Source organism: Meriones unguiculatus, chromosome 12 (genome assembly GCF_030254825.1).
Source record: "Meriones unguiculatus strain TT.TT164.6M chromosome 12, Bangor_MerUng_6.1, whole genome shotgun sequence".
NCBI lineage: Eukaryota > Metazoa > Chordata > Mammalia > Rodentia > Muridae > Meriones > Meriones unguiculatus.
The window spans coordinates 91,564,796-91,577,253 of NC_083360.1; the positions used below are offsets into that span (position 1 = coordinate 91,564,796).

At 46.6% G+C, this 12,458-nt stretch overlaps 1 protein-coding gene across 5 annotated transcripts in view; it reads left to right on the forward strand.

Annotated features, from left to right (window-relative positions):
* The window catches only part of Sptbn1 (spectrin beta, non-erythrocytic 1), a 162,786-nt gene extending 150,538 nt beyond the window's left edge, over positions 1-12,248 (forward strand). For 3 of the 5 annotated variants that reach the window (XM_060366189.1, XM_021646916.2, XM_021646919.2), the window contains 7 exons: positions 1,523-1,719; positions 2,265-2,374; positions 2,937-3,000; positions 7,318-7,556; positions 8,539-8,712; positions 10,109-10,151; positions 10,928-12,248. In XM_060366189.1, the coding sequence (XP_060222172.1) occupies positions 1,523-1,719; positions 2,265-2,374; positions 2,937-3,000; positions 7,318-7,556; positions 8,539-8,712; positions 10,109-10,151; positions 10,928-11,146 (1,046 nt within the window). In that variant the 3' untranslated portion in view covers positions 11,147-12,248. Of the gene's footprint in view, positions 1-1,522; positions 1,720-2,264; positions 2,375-2,936; positions 3,001-4,344; positions 5,179-7,317; positions 7,557-8,538; positions 8,713-10,108; positions 10,152-10,927 lie in introns of those variants that run through there. The other 2 variants (XM_060366190.1, XM_060366191.1) reach the window with 2 other exon arrangements.
* The last annotated feature ends 210 nt before the right edge of the window (positions 12,249-12,458 follow it).

Sequence of the window (12,458 nt, forward strand, 5' to 3'; positions counted from 1 at the left end):
CAGAGCGTCTGGCTTTTCTGGCTTCTGTGGGCACCTATACCCAAATCAACATACACATACATGAATAATAAAAATGTACAGGAAATGGTGTTGTACTCCTTTAACCCCAGTGCTCAAGAGGCACAGGCGCATGGATCTTTGTGAGGTCGAGGCCAGCCTAGTCTACATAGCAAGTTCCAAGAACAGACAGGGCTATGTAGAGAGACCCTGTCTCAAAAAAAAATAAAATAATAAAAATAAACTCTCTCTCCCTACACACACACACACACACACACACACCACACCACACACACCACACACACCACACCACACACACACACATACACACACACACACACACACACACACACGTGTGTAACCCCAGTTTACCTGGAACTATGAGCCCTCGCTGGGTTTAACATGTACAGTATTACAGAAAGCACTTCATGGTTGGTTTGAACATTAAAAGCAGCTCAATTCAATTCTGTGTTGATACTTTAGGCTCCGTCCTTGTATTCCAGCCTTATTCCTGTATATTGTAGACTCTTTGTAGAAACTGAAGGTATATAGAAGACCCAGTTGGGCCCGGAGCCCTCAGATGTTCTGTTTTGGGCTATTCCATTACTAAGGATTTCATTTGCAGGTTTTGAAAACTCAGGGGCACTTTCATTCTGTAAAGCAAAACCTGTGTCGTGACTGCTGTGAACTGGATACCAGGCTATAATCTGTGTTTATATTGATGACTTGCATGGTACCTACCTTGAAGAATTGACAGTTCCCTAGTTCCTTCTCGGTTAATGATGAGGGGAGAGCCCTCATCATGAGCTGGCCAGCCTGCTCCGGGTGCGCTGATACTGCCCAAAGTCAGTTCTTCCCTGGCACTGCTGAGTGAGATGCAATAAAGCTTGTGTTGTCAGTTCTGCTAAGCCAGGTTCTGATCCATTCCTCATAACTGCAATGGGAGGAGAGCTTTTTCTCACATGAAAGACAAGGGCCCTGCCTCCCCCCTTTTCTCATATTTCTACCCTCTCAAATCCCCATGAGGAAACTGATTTCAACCTGATATGAACTGCTGTGTGGATTCTTGTGTGTAGTCTGCTGTGTGTAGGCTGTGTGTCTGGTGGGGCTCCGGGAGCTTATTTCTTAGAATTAGAGCCATATGACCTGAGTACATTCTAGGCCTATAAAGTCCACTTCAGAGCCGCTGTCCACATACGGCTCTTAGAAAATAGAAATGTTCTTAAACTTTTGCAGTATATGCTTATGTATAAGTTTTAATTTGTATTTATAATTGGCAGACAGAAAAATACCAAAGGCTAAAATAGTATTTTTAATTTTTTCATATATTAGGTTAAGTGAAAACCCAATTAAAACGAATTAACCCCATCCTTAGTAATGTGTCCCTTGGCAACATTCGTGCCCATGTGGCTCACTGTGTTTACATGCGAGGCATTTTGGTATCGTAGATGATAAGATGGCTGTACTTAGGGCAGCGTTGCCATGTGGCCCCGTGATGGACATTCGCTCTTGGTTCCCTGTGCAGTTTTGGAGGTTCATCAGTTCTCAAGGGATGCCAGTGTGGCTGAGGCCTGGCTGCTCGGGCAGGAGCCATACCTATCCAGCCGCGAAATCGGCCAGAGTGTGGATGAAGTAGAGAAGCTTATTAAGCGCCACGAGGCATTTGAAAAGTCTGCAGCAACCTGGGATGAGAGATTCTCCGCCCTAGAAAGGCTGACAACGGTAAGTGGCCACCGTGTTGGGCACAGCGCTTTGCCTGTTGTGTGAATCCCAGGATTCGAGTGGACATCAGACCGTATCTTGATCTTGGACCACCATTAAATCATCTGCATTCCAGATAATCTCTTGTGGAGCTTGAGCACTAATCTTTCTTCTTTCAAAACATGTATACTCATAGAAAATGAACTCTGACTTCTGTACTTCTGGGGAGTCAGTTAAAACAATTCTTTTTGAGTGTATGTAAGGATTCAGTTCAGGTATTCTATTCTGTGGCTTTAGCTCTTCCCCGTCTCTCTTCTACAGTGTAGACGGCTTTCTGTAGGTCGAGGCTGGGTTTTATCAAAAGTTCATGGATAGCCCAGCTTAAAACCTCCAGCAGCTTTGCCTCCTTAAGAGATGCAGAGTCAGATTTGAAATAAAATCCCTATTCCCAGAGGGCAGTCAATCACCCAAAGGAATTTTCCAGCCAGGGGTAAAGTCTCCAGGTGTCTAGAACCTGTTTCAAAAGCAGTAAAGGGCCTGATAAACAGCAGCCTGTTCTCCATTAGTTGGAGCTACTGGAAGTGCGCAGACAGCAAGAGGAAGAAGAAAGAAAGCGGCGGCCGCCATCTCCAGAGCCAAGCACGAAGGTTTCCGAGGAGGCTGAGTCCCAGCAATGGTGAGGCACTGGAAGCAGGAGGGTAGAGCGCTGGTTTCAGTGGCAATTGCGATCATGGAGCGTCAGTTCTAAGTCTTGCCTGTGGAGCCAGGCCACATAGCCTTCCTGTTCGTTGTTTCATTTATGCTATTTAGAATCATGTAGTCATCCCAAGTAACAGTTGAGCACTTTAATTTGATAACAGTGACACCGCAGAGTGAAATGTAGAGGATAGCCCAGTACACACATGCATTCTTTTCAGTATGACTCGCTAGATAGCGACGCCACTGAGATTTCAGGCCAGTGATGGGGAGAACTGATTTTCTACTTGCAGAAGGCTATCGGTGTGTTGTAAGCTCCATAAAAATGTCTGAAGTGAACTTATGTGTGTATGTTGGGGTTGGGGGGTGGCCAAGGTTGTTTCTGAAGTCTGTCTGAAACACAAAGTGCCAAGTATAACAACATGACATTATGTGAAAGAAGGGTGCTCACACTTTTTTGTTTTGTTTTTGTTTTTTTCTCTCTCCCCCTCTTTCTGTTTCCCTTCTCTCCTTTTCCTCCTTGTTCCAATCTCACCTAACAGGGATACTTCCAAAGGAGACCAAGTTTCCCAGAATGGTTTGCCGGCGGAGCAGGGATCTCCACGGGTTAGTTACCGCTCTCAAACGTACCAAAACTACAAAAACTTTAATAGCAGACGGACAGGCAGTGACCATCCGTGGTCTGGACTGTGAAGTTCACTACCGTTTGTCAAGAACCACTCTGCCACACGCTGTTGGTTTTGACCTTTTGGCTTCCACATCACCCGAAGTGTTAAAATTTTTACTTAATTCATAGCTTTCCTTGATTTCATATTTGTTTGCATTTAACTTATGTTTATTTGGATGCTCCTTGCCTCAAAGCTGCATACTGAATTTTTGTTTATTGTGAGCGTTTTCCTTTATTAAGATTTCATATGGGTAACTGAAATTAAATTACAGCATAATGAAGAAACTAGAATCTAACAGGTACGGCATATCCAAGTTACGCTAACAGGGCACAGTCTCTGCTCTAGATGCTGTGTTATTTACAAGTATTATTAACCTGTAGGAGTTGAGTAACTAGAAGGACTGGTTGGTAAGGAAGGAGACATTGACTACTCAGGTTAGGCCTGCAGTCGCTCTGTAACATTCCATGGAGAATGCATTCACTGAAAGAACACGGAAGAAGCTGGATCTCGCTGGGAAGCTGCGTAAGTTTTAGGAGCAGGACCCCAAATGTTCTGAGACCGTTGGGTCATTCATTACTTTGTACAAGCCCAATAATTCCTCTTTTCTGCCAAGTCCTCAGCCTAGAACTATAGGCTTCTGTGTAACACACGGTCCAGCCGCCGACTGCTGCCACCGCTCTTGTCTTGGTCAGTGTCCCCGCTGCCGGCACTCAGGACGTGGCAGGTGCCAGCAGTTCTCAGCATGTCGTAGGAGCCTGCCCACCAGACATTAGCCCTCTGTCCACTCAGAGACCTCAGGCTGTCAAGCTGTTTTCATTTTTAAGCAAATGGAACAAAAGCCATTTTGGTTCATCCTGATTACTTGAACGATACACTCAATGGCCCGTGCCTAGGAGTGCTAGGAGCACTTACAGAGGCGGCCTGGCCCTGCACGGTTAAGTTCAGCCTCTCTCTGTAGACAGAAACTCTTGTATCTGCAATGAATCTTTGAGTTGTTTAGCAAGAAGTCCTCAGGCTGGCGTCTATCGGGCCACCAGCAGGGATTGAAAACATTTGAACAGAAACCATTTTTCTTAGGAATAAGAGCTGATAAAAGAGGTGATTTCCTGGTTCTGATCAAAAGCAAACCAACCCTCACTACAGCAAAGCCTTGCAAGACAGTCCCTTGCTCATTTGCCATATTTAGCTGTGTTGGTGGAGTCAGAACTGTTTGGTATGTGTTTTCTATGAGCTGAGTCTAATTTGTCTTTTCATTTCATGATGCATTTTTTTCTTTTGTCAGGATAACATCATATAGCATCTTGTTTGTTTTTCCTAATCTCTATGTACATACCTATCTACCTATAATGGAAGATAGGTATCTAGATAGACATCAAGCTTCTTATGTTCCGGGCTAGTACGCATCATTATTGGGTCTCTGCCTTAAAACACATCCAAATTTATTTTAGAGGGGGGGAAAAAAACCAACCTATTCCCCCCCCCTTTAGTCACTAGGGTCTCCTGACCATGTCTTTATGGCCCCAAATCTTATTATGCCATTGATCATGTATATGTATGTGTGTGTATGTATATATATACATACATACACACATATATATGATTTTTCCATATATGTGTGTGTGTTTAAATTTTGTATCATCCAGACAGATACCAAATTTATTCAAAAGACAAAAACCCACATAAGCACACAAGACAGGAGTGCTGTTTGCTCTTGTGCCTATTTTTGGTCTGTGTTTTTAATTAACAATTGGATCGTATTAGAAGAAGCAAAAAAAGCAATTTCACTATTTTGGATGATGATGCAGAGACTCGTGCTAATGAACTCAGAAAATGGTGTTGCTTCGTGTAAACCAATCAGGTGTTTCCTGCGCTACTAGTTGTCGTGTTGCGTTCACGTTCACTTCCTGATTTCATTGTCTCAGATGTGCCTGGCCACAAAAGCACTCTGAACTAATTGCTAAAGAGAAGCAACAACATGTGTGTGTATGGGGGGGGTCACATGTACCATTGTTCGATCATAGCACTATGATTTGCTTTTGATGTTTGTCTTCAGCCGTGTGTTGTCTGTTGGCATGCTTAAAGCACATGTCCATTAAAATTCATTTTGTTCCTTTTATTTTCATTGTTTTCTTGGTTAGTGACTCATTTGCATAAACAGTAATTATCGCATACTGGTTTGGGGTTTTCTCTTTCCTTCTAACTCCAAAGAAAAAAAATTTTGCTGCAGAATTTTCATCAGAAGAGACTTCCTTGTCTTCACCTGCCTTGAGGTGTGACAGCTCTGATAAATTGTAGCCTTTCCTAGGGGAATGCATCCGCCCAGGTTACTGCCCCTGGTGGCTTTCAAGGCGAAGCTGCAGCACTAATTTTTTTTTTTTAACCTGGTGTCTGTACATACTAACCCCCCTGTTCCTCTGCACTCACACCTGGCTCCGGCCTTCCACACCGACTCACAGTTGCTCCTTCCGTGAGTTCCCTGAGGTCCCACTAGAAGAGATTTGTCAACTGTAAGGTCCACTCAACATTCTTTTGACTTGGGTTTTGTTTTAGTTATTTTCCCTCCTGCAACTTGCCCTTAACGGTGAAAGAGGATCAGGTGTTGTAGGATACACCTGTAATCCCAGCTTGCTGGCGAAGCTCAGACAGGAGAGTTGAGGGTTCGAACCCATTCTGGGAAGCATATCAAGACATTATCTCAAGAACAAAGTGGAGGGGGGGTATCCTATTGTTCATTCCAGGCTGCTGTTTTCAAAGCCAGGCTTATACCCCCACACCCTTATAATCCAATGCACCCTGTTGGTATGAGAATAGAGAATTTTAATCAGAAACAACCTTAAGATTGCATAGTGTCTACTCATACTCTAAACCTTGGTGTTGATTATGATAGTTTACATAAGTTTATATATAATTGCATATCCTTTTGCCAAGTTTTCATTACCATTTCCCAGATAATTAGCTTTGCTTAAAATAACACGCTGGGTTATCAACGCAGATAAGACCTAAGCAAGAGAGTTGACAGATCTGAGTGTTCCAGTGGTGGTGGCCAGTCTCCCGCTTACACTGCCAAGGGTGCTGCTAATTGGGTGTCCCTCTGACTCTGGGCAGCAGCGGTGGGGAATTACAGCTAATGACTGTGCCATCGATACTTCCATGTCTGTCTGTGTATAAGGGGTGCAGGTTGTCTGTAATCTACTAAAGCACCAGCCACACCCTGCTTTAGTAACTTCCTAATCCATGCCCTGGGTGTATCAGCCAGGGGCTGCTACAGTTAATGGTACACAGTTGACAGGCCGAAAACGATAATGAATCAAGACCCTACTACATTTCCAAAGCCGAAACCCCGTGTGGGTTAGAATTTAAGTGAGCTTGGGAAGGAACGCTCCTGAAGACGTCTCCAGCCTGAAGGGTCAGAGCCGCTGGAAGCCTGGCTGTCTCAGTGCAGCAGGGCACCGTGATCAACCACCCGTGATGGGGAAGGCCCTGGTTCTGTCTTTGTTTGGGGGTAAATAGCTGTGTGGTGTTGAGTGACTGTGATTGGCTTTTCCAGCTCCTTTAACACAAACTACAACCCACTTGCGATCAACTTGGGCAGACGTGGTTCAGCTGGTGTTTGTGAATTTGCCTCCTTTCCTTCCAGCTCCAGAGTCTAACGGGGATGATAGCTGGGGTGTGCATGACTGTTGTCCTAATTTCTGCATGTGTTTATGGTGATACTGGAGGGAGGGCTTGGGAGAAGAAGCAGGGAGCCTGTTTCAGAAACCAGAGGTATTTCCTTGTTGCATCTGGGGGAATGCCGTGTAGTTCTGTTAGGATTGTCTCTCCATCTGTTTGTGAATGCCCTTTTGCTTCAACTCAGCCTTCTGGTGATGCCCTTGGATGTAAGGTGGCTGCTGTATAACGTCCACTCTCATACTTAATCTGTGTGATTGTTACCACTGTATTTGTGTTTTAAAGTAACAGTACGAGGAGGTGATCTGAGCTATGTTAGAGAAAATGGAGTAATCAGAGGAGTAGAGTGCAGTAAAACTTAACTGGCATTTTGCTTTTCTCATTTTCCCGCAAGCGGGCGGGCATTAATCCATTCCCACCTTCTAATGTCCTTGGCGTCCAGCTGGCTTTGCGGGGTGTGCAATGGTTTTACTGTACTGCCTCCATCTGTGCCAGGCATTTATACACAGCCACGTGTGCGAGTCAGAGCGTATGTGGTCGCCCCTTGCTCTCGAGGTTAGCTGAATGGCCTCTCCGCTGTCCCTAGATGGCAGAAACCATGGACACAAGTGAAATGGTCAACGGTGCTGCAGAGCAGAGGACGAGCTCCAAAGAGTCCAGTCCCATTCCCTCTCCCACCTCTGACCGCAAGGCCAAGTCTGCACTCCCAGCCCAGAGTGCGGCCACCTTGCCAGCCAGAACGCAGGAGGCGCCAGCGGCCCAGATGGAAGGCTTCCTCAATCGGAAGCACGAGTGGGAGGCCCACAATAAGAAAGCCTCGAGCAGGTAACGGCAGCACCGGTGGGCAGTGGGAAGGGAAGTCACCCTGGCCAGATAGGGCCCAGGGTCATGCAGGCTCTGCATTCGGGAGTTCCAGAGCTTTCCATTCTTCTGGGACCAGTGTTGAGAACAGTGCTCAGTGGAGGAGGGGGCAGGTGATGGTGTGTGGGCAAGAACAGCAGGGATGGGCCTGTGGTGGCGTATCGGGGGAGGAGCTCACTGGAGGGAAGTTGGACAGTCTTCCTGACGTGAAGTGGCTTCATCGTAGAACTCCTCGTGGGATTTAGCATGCGCAGATACTCCTTCGTAGGAGTCTTCGCCATCCCCCCCCAGTCTGTTGGTTTATTACTTAGCTGATGAGGAAGGAGGGGCTCTGAGAGGTTATAGGAAGCATTTTTTTTAGACCTTCAGTAAATGACAAAGCTAAGATGAAAGTCACAGCTAACTCCAAAGCTTGTGTGCTTAGCTGGTCAGCCAAATGTCTAGGACGGCTGTGTACACGTAGGACAGCCACCGTCCAAGGGCACTGGTCGACGTGTGCCGTTCGCATCGGTCCAGGCTGCGGCTGTGATTCGGTTAACGCGCCCTAACGGTTTCCATGCCCTCGGAGCACACCTTAGGCCAACTCCCTGAAGGGACCAGAAATACTCCTGGCCCCGGAGCTCCCGCCTCGTCAGTGGCTGGACCACAGAGAGAAGGCCACGAAGGCGGCGGGACTGGGCCTGGAAATAAGGAGCCTTGTCTGTTGCCGGGCTGGGCGTGTAGCGTGTGACAGAAGGAACAGGGGGTCGCGTGTTCTCTACTAGAGAGAGCTGCACTCCTCTGACCTCTTCCTGAGCCGTGTGTGCTGCCGGGGGGAGCAGGGGGCTGTTACTCGAAATGAGTTGAGTTTAGAAAGGCTTTTAACAAGGGGTGAATCATTTTTATGTAGAGTCTAGGTTCTTTGAGACATGGAACCTTGGTGATCCTTCTCTGCCGCCCTCCTCAGGTCCTGGCACAATGTTTACTGTGTCATAAATAACCAAGAAATGGGCTTCTATAAAGATGCCAAGAGTGCTGCTTCCGGCATCCCCTACCACAGCGAGGTCCCCGTGAGCTTGAAGGAGGCTGCCTGTGAAGTGGCTCTCGATTACAAGAAGAAGAAGCATGTGTTCAAGCTAAGGTGAGCGTGTCAAGCTCCGTGTTTGCCTGGCTGTGCTCATCTCCCTCTGGCTTGGTCTTTCCTCAAAGGCGCTCCGGTGGGTGTGCCTCCTCCTGCCATTCTGGGTCCCTAAGAGAGTGAATACCCAGCCTGCACACACAACTTGCTGGAGCATGTGGGACCCAGGCTCAGCTTGTCTGTGTTCAGCTGTGCCTCTGGACCCAGAGGGAAAGGAGCCTTCATTTCATGACCCGGAACACACTGTTCCCGGGCTCTGCATCTCAGTATAGAATGGAAGCTTTACAAAGCCATTTGGAGGCTTTCTGGCTTAAGCAGTCTCAGGAAATTGCCATTATTTGCTCCAGGGATAGGTACTGTGAGTCATCCTAGAGCCTGAGGAGACAAACAGGAAGTTCTTGGGTGGAGCAGGCCCTGTCCTCCCCTGCTCTTCCCACACCTCTGCTTCCAAATGATTCCTCCTTGTGGAATACACTCCTCATGCCAATCCACACCCCATTCTCCACATATTTGGAAATAGGCAAACTATTTTATTTCTTAAAAATTAAAAATTAAAAAAAAAAAACAAGGCAGGGTGGCTGAGAGGGTGCTTAGTGGGTAAAGGTGCTGCCAAGCCTGATGCCACCGATTCACAGCTCAGAACCCACATGGTGAAAAGGGAAGAAAAGTCCTGCAAGTTGTCAGGTCTGCAAGCACGTTTTTAAAATGCCCTTTTCAGTGCAAAAAGTAGAACATCTTGGCATCTGGTTACCTAGTGTGCTGCTCACTTGCTCTGTTGCTTTGGACCTGGCAAGCTTCATCTTAGATGGTCTGAGCCAAGGGTTGCACTGGGGTCACAGGTGAAGCTGTTATTTCTTTACTGAGGACTCTAACATTTATCACAAGAGTCCCAGATAGCCTGACTCCGTGACTGCTCCATCTTAACACACCCTCCATGGACCTGCTGCTGCACCCATGTGCCAGACTACTGTGTCACAGTGATGGCCTCCCAGTTGTGGCTGCCCTCCTTCCAAGAAGAAACGTTCAGGGGACTTTTTCCATGTCAGTTGGGCAACTTTAGAAGGTACAGATGTGGGAGACAAACTGAGAAGCTAGGATTTCAGGAGAACTCAGCGTTTTTGAAGTTTTCTCTTGATTCAGCTCTGGTCAGCAATTAAGAATACAAGTGGTATTTGCCATGACAAGGTTTCTCTGTGTAGCCCTGGCTCTCCTGGCACTTTCTTGCAGACCAGGCTGGCCTCAAACTCTGAGATACCCACCTGCCTCTGCCTCCGGAGGGCTGGTATTAAAGGCGGGCGCCAACATGCCCTGCCTGTATTTTCTATTTATATTTTTTTAACTTTCTAATATGAAATCGTTACCTACGTAATTGTAAAATATCATTTTCTTGAAATTGCAGACTAAGTGACGGCAACGAGTACCTCTTCCAAGCCAAAGATGACGTAAGTTACTACTTGGCTCCGTTTTCTCAGCTACCAAAGCTCACGGGGTGTTAGTGGGGTATCCAGCTGTGTGGTCTCCACAGTCACTAGCACTGGGCTTAGAGCAGCAGCTGTCATCTGTTGTCTGTCCTCGAGGGAGGGAAGCTAGTGCAGCCCGCACTGGGTCCGCTGGCACCTAGGAGCGTGAGGCAGTGCGAGGCTGAGGACATATCCTGTTGCGCATTCAGAAGCCTCTCCACCTTGAGAAGAGAGGGTTACCTCAGTGATCACAGCGTGTGGCAGTTTCCATTGTAAAGGCCTTCTACCCAGAGAGACTCTGGAAAGGAGGGGGTCTGTGAGATGGCTGAGCCGGGGAGAGTGCCACTACACCTAATGACTTTTAGCCCCAGCACCCACTTCATATAGAGACTCAACTCTGGAAAATTGTCCTCTAGTCTGCGTACATGTGTGTATACACACACAAACAAAAACACGTTTTTCTTACGGAGGAAGGGTGTGCCCTTTGTAGGGTGAGTGAAATCTCCCGCCTGAGGCTCGTCTTACCTAGCTCTCGTAGGTGTGCAGGACTGTCTGGCAGAGTTAGGGCTCATCGAGAGGCTGAGCAGATCCACTCTGATATTCCGAAAACACATACACACAGAGAGACGGTGAGCCTGGTTAGCGCACCGCCCCAGGCCTTCCAGCTGCCAGGCCTGGGTCGGCATGGAAGTAAGACCCGAGTGTCTCAGGCCCACTCCTCTTGGCCAGGGCTGACCCGTGTACCTTCCCTTGTCTAGGAGGAGATGAACACATGGATTCAGGCTATCTCCTCTGCCATCTCCTCTGACAAGCACGACATGTCTGCCAGCACCCAGAGCACGCCAGCATCCAGCCGGGCACAGACCTTACCCACCAGCGTTGTCACCATCACCAGCGAGTCGAGTCCCGGCAAGAGGGAAAAGGACAAAGAGAAGGACAAAGAGAAGCGCTTCAGTCTTTTTGGCAAAAAGAAGTGAACTCCCCGTCATCCTGCCCTTCTCTTCCCTCTCCAGTGAGAGTCCAGCATGCACGCTCAGACCAACACATTACTCTGTGCCTAATGTTCCTCCATGTAGTTGATTTTTTTTTCCTCTTTTTTTTTTTTTTAAATAATCTTTTTTTTAATTTATAGAGTATTTCTGAGGGGTGGGGGGAACATACCTAAACACTTTATCTCCAAGTTACAAAAGTTTGAGGTACAGAGGGAAAGCCAGATTTTTTAAATGAAATTATATAGATTAGATCTCACTATTTAAAATGTTCCTCAATTTTGTGAGGCTGTGTTGGAAATAACCCGCCTCTGATGCTGTTGGTTTTCAAGGCAGCGGTGCTTACACAATATTTCCTGTGCTCTCCAGAGACGATGGACCGATTTCCTGACACTGTTCTCCATTCACTTCAGTGGTTACCCTGAGTCTTGACTATTACAAGTGCCCACGACGGGGACAACGTTTATTAAACAGATCGTGTGTTATGACCTCTTGCTGCAGCCGAGCGCAGCTCCATGTAAACCCACAGGCCAGACCATTTGTATCTGGCATCACTTACTAACACGTGTCATGCGGCTTTTCTGCATCAGTTGCTGTGACAGTTCAGAATGTCGGTATACAAGAAGGAATAGAAAACTGAATAAGGTTTTAAATCTGTAATTTCAATCTTTTTTTCTGAAATACATTATATTGTATGTTTGAGATAATTCTAGTACAAAGTATAATAAAACTAGATGTATAATAAACCCTTTAAATCATTGGTAAGTGTATAAGTGGAACTGAAGCATTTACTGGACAAAGTAATGTTACTCTAAGGTTACTTGCTCGTGCGTGGCCACACTGTTATAATTTGCTTCATTACCTTGCTATTTGATACATAGTGTGCATTTCTCTGTCACTGTAACTATTGTAATGACAAATTTTCATCTTACTGCACAATCAAAATGGCATTGATAGGAATGAACTCCAGAGTCTGAGCCTGGACAGGGGGTGGTCGCTCAGGCCTGGTGCTCCATCGTACGACCCGTACCTCTCAACTTTTGCCCTACCTGTTAAATATATGCTATGTCATTAAATGCTTTTAAATCTAGCCTTGTGACTACTGGTGTTTTTCCTCTCCCGTGCCTAAAGCATGCCTAATAGGGAACTTGCGAAGAAAGAAATAGCAAACAGAAAGCATTATATGGTCAGTCTGGGTTCCTCTGTCTCATTTTGTGTGTGGCATACCTGGCTTTGAAAGGTGTAGCAAGCCAAGAATGAATATTGAGGGGTGACACATACTTCCAGCCTGTTGTAGCCT